General features: G+C 35.0%; 1 protein-coding gene across 1 annotated transcript; it reads left to right on the plus strand.

The window, feature by feature from the left end:
- Nucleotides 1-6,121, plus strand: LOC135202033 (uncharacterized). Its single transcript, XM_064231307.1, has 3 exons — nt 1-209; nt 2,841-3,383; nt 5,058-6,121. Exons 1-2 carry the CDS (start codon nt 173-175, stop codon nt 3,377-3,379), a joined length of 576 nt encoding a protein of 191 aa, XP_064087377.1. The 5' UTR covers nt 1-172; the 3' UTR covers nt 3,380-3,383; nt 5,058-6,121.
- The last annotated feature ends 483 nt before the right edge of the window (nt 6,122-6,604 follow it).

Below are 6,604 nucleotides of genomic sequence, written 5' to 3' on the forward strand. Positions count from 1 at the left end.
ATTCCCCTACTGTTGACCGGGCCCGTAGCTCTAAACGTATACTTACGTATCAAACGAAGTAACGTTACACCTCGACGACAGATGTCAATTAATCTTATAAAAGGTCTAGTCTCAAGCGGTCTCCCACCAGAGAGCCTTTTGCATCGAGAGCATCTCATACCCACCGAAGAGCATGGAGGAGACTGACGAATCTACTTCCTCGCCGGAACGTGAGCCGACTTCGTGATTTGTTCATTCTTTTCATTTTCAGGGATGTTCACTTTTCATTTTCAGGGATGTTCACACGGTCATCCTTACGCGGGAAGAGACACTCAAATTGTAATGTGGCAATCACGGTTGATGTACGGAGAGGTTAGCCGGTCAGTGGAACAGCCTTTGTGGGTCTACGGTAATTGCTCAAGCCGCTAACCAACTCCCTGATCACCGTTTTACTGTATTACAGATAGATTGAATTCACTACTCTCTCTCTCTCTCTCTCTCTCTCTCTCTCTCTCTCTCTCACTCTCTCTCTCTCTCTCTCTGTTTATATATATATATATATATATATATATATATATATATATATATATATATATATATATATATATATATATATATATATATATATATATATATACGTATATATATATATATATATTATATATATATATATATATATATATATATATTATATATATATATATATATATATATATATATATATATATATATATATATATATATATATATATATATATATATATATATAGTATATATACTACTTATTACAGATAGATTGAATTCACTACTCTCTCTCTCTCTCTCTCTCTCTCTCGGGTCTCATATATATATATATATATATATATATATATATATATATATATATATATAGTATATATATATATCATATATATATATATATTATATATACATATATATATATATATATATATATATATATACATATATATATATATATATATATATATATATATATATATATTATCACGTTACATTGATTCATATACATACATCGAGCTACAATAATCCTTTGATATCTAATTCGCTCCACATCGGATTTTTTATGTTAACCGAAAGGGAAATTTTTAGCTCGATGTACATATATGTATATATCACACACATACACACACACACACACATATATATATATATATATATATATATATATACTATATTATATAAGGACATGAGCATGTTGTCTCTCATGCAATTGAAATTTGTTTGGACTTCGGTTATAAGACCAATGCGTTTTAAAGCTGATACCGAAAAAGGTCGAGCGCTGATAAACAACGAATGTACTACAGGACTCTAAAAGTACTGGTTGCAACCCGCTGTTTAATCACATGATTGTTCTAGTTATGATTGTTACTACATCCAACAGATGGGCGCACTTAAATACCGTGAAAATTCACTATCACTGATAACAAACATCCGCAAAATATTACATAAACATACATATACATTGTGTGTGTATATAATATATTATTAAATATAAAATAATATATATTATATATATATTAAGTATATATTATATTATATATATATATGTATAATCCGCCAAACATTAAGCTACAAATATCGGTCCGTACTGCCGGATCGTTTATCATATATATATATTATATATATATACTATATATATACGTATATATATATATATATATATATATATATATATATATATATATATATATATATATATAATATTATATATAATGTGTGCGCGTGCACGCATCAGCAAGCTTTACCTCACTTTTTCAAGTAGTAAACACTCGTTGGAAACATCGTAAAAGATATTACACTCATATACGTTTCGAGAGGAATTTTGAATGACTGGCTACCCTCCGTTGGGTGAAGGAAGAAGCGGCCAAGGTCTTATGTGAGATCTGACCAACTTGCCCGTTGTTTGCTCTCTAGTATGGTCAAACAACACAGTAATGCAAAACAACATATAGAGCCATCGTTACTGTAGTACCTATATAAACTACATACTAAATATTCCAAAATGTGACATCTTTGTAACGAGACTACGAATAATATTTTAAGATGCGACTCAATACGTGGAGCGTGGTATAGAAGGAAAAATTTGCTGTAGTACCGAGATGATTAATGCTCTCTCTCTCTCTCTCTCTCTCTCTCTCTCTCTCTCTCTCTCTCAATAAATAAATAAATAAATACATAAATAAATTAATGGTATAGAATGGCATTGACCATAAACAGAAGGGAGTGGAAGGACAAATCTGAGGCCTTTGTTCTGCAGTGGACTTGCAACGGCTCATGATGATAGTGATGATATATATGTATGTATATATATATATATATATATATATATATATATATATATATATATATATATATATACTAAAAACAAAGTATTATATACAGCATTCATTAAAATTAAGTTACGCATAAAAATTAAAACTAAGCACAAGACCTAAAGTAAAAAGAGGGAAGGAAAAAATCATTTTAATGAATGAAGTATTGAATAATTTGTTTACAGTATTATTACTTGGATTTGTAGACTGAGGATGTGCTGACGTAGGCATGAAACGTTTCTTTTATAATAAACTTTGCCCATTGTCCTATTGTTTGTGTTGGGCTCCCTGTGCTGTGGAAGTCTTGGCGATTTTCTGCCAAATTTATGTATATATATATATATATATATATATATATATATATATACTATATGCAAATATACTTATATATATATATATATATATATATAATATATATATATATATATATATCTATACATACATATACTTTGCACGGGCAGGTGATTTCATGAATAACGTTACTTATATCCAAGTCCTTTATTTTTAATTTTTGGTTTTGTTCGGCAGGGAGTTGGAGCAGTTATTTAGACGAACTCGTCGCAACAGTTTGCCACGGCTTAGAACTGCTACCAACAGACGACCCACTATCAGCAGCGCCTTCAGGCACCGACGGTCCCTCTGTCCCAGCAGAGATTCCTGGTGACGGGAATGAAGTCTTCTTCAATACGCCGTTCTGCGGGGTGGGACTTCCACAGGGGATGAGTTGTCGACATAAAATTATAGATCCCACTTCGTCCAGTCCTGGAGGACCTTCCAGCAATCCCAAGAAGAAGAAGAAGAAGAAGAAACTCTACGAGTTTGACCACCCCTTCGACGACGAGTGCCACGAGAGGAAACGCCTCAATGCCATCAAAGCCAAGAAGCACAGGGAGGTCGCTAAACAGAGGGAGGCGGCTCTGAGGGAAAATTTTCGAGGAGTCCTCAGCGAAAACGAAGACCTTCGGTCGCAAGTGAAGGCGGCCGGGGAGAGAGAGGAGCAGCTGAAAAGGAAGATCACGGAATTCCGAGACAAGTTGCTTTCGCTGATTGAGACGCTCTGTTGCTGAGGAGGTATGTTTATTTTAGAAGAACTTTCACGAACACCTTTTGATATGAATAGATTCCGCAGAAGTGAAGTGATGAAGAGCAAAAATATACAACAAAAACTATGTAGAAACAGTTATAATAATAGCAAGCGTTAAGGATAAATAGATATATTTAAATGACAGGCTGTAAGTTCAAGTTACCAGATTTCAGATTAATTTGATTTTTTATTGATTCTTTATTTTTCCGGTTTAAAACTCTTCATATACTTTCTAAGTTTTCAAGTAAGTTGATCTTTTGGTTACCTTCACCACACTACAATTATAAATAATATGGCAGAGGAAAACTACAAAATTTCTACTCTTTTTGTAACTTTCTACATCTTTACTGAAACTTCTCCGGTTTCAATAGTTGTAAACCTTCAATTACAATTCCAAGACGCGTCACATTTCAACGAATATTAACTCATAGTTAATATATGAGCGCGTGTGTTTGATTACGTACATATATATATATATATATATATATATATATATATATATATATATATATATATATATATATATATATATATATATATATATATATATATAGAAAGTTCTGAACAACTGTCAGTTTCCCATGGAGAGATTATTAGTAGTTTTCCTGAATTTTCTGATTACACTTCCTACTCTCTCAACGGATTTTCTACAATTCCTTCGACTAACTTTGAATCTTACTTAATACTCCCTCTGGAGTCGTAGCATTTACCATTTTTTAACATCAAATTCCAGTGCATTCACGCTGCCTGTTACTTTCACCAACATCTGCTGTACATGCTTAACTGATGAAAAAACAAACTTTAAATGTATGTACTATAGTAGATTCACATCAACCGTGCATTTGAAGTCTAGGCCAGTCCCTTATGACGCTCCTGATTGGCTGTTGATAAGCTCATCACAGGGCTGGAAACTCTCAGTCTCTCAAAAGAGTTCACATGGGTAGGATCTATGTCCCACCTCTCCTGAAGGATACATCATTCAAAAGTATCCCTCGGGAGAGGTAGAACATACATACTGCCTATGTGAACACTCGAGAGAGACTGAGAGTTTCCAGCCCTGTGATTCACTTATCAACAGACAATCAGGAGCGTCGTAAGGGACTGGCTTAGACATCAGATGCATGGTTGACGTGTCTACTATAGGCATATTACTGTCACGCACACACGTACACATATCTGTTTTAAGGCTTGCTCAGGTTTCGGTAGTTGTAAACCTTCCATTTCAAGATGTTTCACATTTCAACCACTAAGGTCTCAACGTGCAAAGTCCATATGAATGTACATTACAACTGTTGTTCAGAACTTTATTCCCAGTGACTGCTTGATGCTCTTCAGTGTTTAACCCTTGTAGATTGATTTTCCCATAACGTCATAGCTACCTTTCAAGCACATTTTCTATCAGATTCGATTTGATGAAGAACGTCTAATACCCTCCTCCAGATTATAAATCAGTAGCCATTTTTGTACTTACTGAGGGAGGGGCCCCCTCTACATAAAACAATCTATTTTTCTTCTTCTTCTTCTTATTTTCATGATTTAATCGTATCGCCCATTTAATAAACATTTAATTCATTATCTAAAGACAGTCAATCGTTTCAGTATTTATTAGTTTGCGTGGTTTTATCTGCTTTGTCCTTTCTCAGTCTTGATCTCTTTTCCAGGATGCCATTTTAGCTACAGGACGCGGTTCTCCTGAAGGTCTGGGGACTGTGCTAGCGCGAGAGCAACTGCGACTGCGTGGCCTTGCTTCGATTTCTCTTCAGATTTGTTCTTCTGCTTCTTCACTGCGCCGTTTGGTTCTTTGTCCCACGAAAGACGCAGACTGAACTACTGTGTATTCGGCTCCTTCGACCAGACTCCTACGTCTATTCTCGGTAGCAGAGAATGCTGTAAGGAGATAGATGGCCGATATTCTTACAATGGGACCCTCAAAAACTAATATCTGATCTCTATTTATCAGCTTCTGAAGGAAAATGATCTAACTCCATTTCTGTTCTGCTCAATCTTACAGCGACTAGAGAATCCTCGCACGGGTCTCGTTCACTTTCGGCAGCTTCCTACATTCTGCTGAATTTCCCAAAGAACTGAAGTCATCTCAGACTACCATTTTGGGATATAATCTCAGCACCTTTTCCAAGTACCTGAGCCCATCTGTGATTTCGATATAAGCCTTAGCTACTCACTTCCTCAAACCACTGCCATATTTCAACACGTTATTTTAGCATAAATCCAGGTTACAATGATTAAGGACCTTAATGATTTAAAGTTATTTTTGCGCAAATTAAGTTAACGTCTTTAAATGCCTGAGTAACGTACTATGCAATTACAGCATGAATTCTGATTAATTAGGTTCCTCGAAGTGCCAAAGCTTTCAGTGATTTCAGCACGAATTACATTCAGCTTCCCAAGTAATCTGAGTGATTTGCCTGTGATATTAATATAGATCTGCTCACTTTCTCGAAGTGTGCGGGCAGTCTGCAACGTTAGGAAATTATCTACTGAACCTCAAAAAACGACTATTTATTTTACCTCTGAATTCTCTTCTTCTTCAAGTACATAAAGACGATTCGCTCTTAGTAAGTACAATTTCTTAGCTTTTCCAGGCTGGCGAAGTTGCCTCCAACTTCACAGACATCTGTGTAGGAAAAGTGAATGCACAATAATAAAAAAAAAAATAAGAATCCACGTAAATTTCACGAACTTTTCATTCAATCCCTTAAATGTACCAATGTATTCTATTTAAAAATCCTCATAGCAGCACGAGTCTTGAAATGGAGTAACAAATCCAGTTAAGTGTCGTTGCAAATATATTTGGAAAAAAGCTAAACAGAGACTTTTCGAGAATTTGTGCGATTCCCGTTTTCAATCGTACAGATTCTCGAAAGCTCTCTGTTTATTTTTTATTTGATTTTATATAGGCTTCAGGCATAATGCCAAGCACTGGGGCAACTAAGGCCATTCAGCACTGAAATGGAAATTGACAATGAAAAGGTTTGAAAGGTGTAACAGGAGGAAAACCTCGCAGTTCCACTATGAATCAATCGTTAGGAAAGGGTGGAATGCAAGATGGAAGAAAGATAATATGAACGGAGGTAAAGTAAAGGGAATGAAAGTGGTTACAGCTATAGGGGCCAAAGGGAAGCTGCAAACAACCTTAAATAATCCCTACATTGCACCGCATGAGGTGCACTGATGGTACTAACCCCCT

The sequence above is a fragment of the Macrobrachium nipponense genome, chromosome 30 (assembly GCF_015104395.2).
Source record: "Macrobrachium nipponense isolate FS-2020 chromosome 30, ASM1510439v2, whole genome shotgun sequence".
Taxonomy (NCBI): domain Eukaryota; kingdom Metazoa; phylum Arthropoda; class Malacostraca; order Decapoda; family Palaemonidae; genus Macrobrachium; species Macrobrachium nipponense.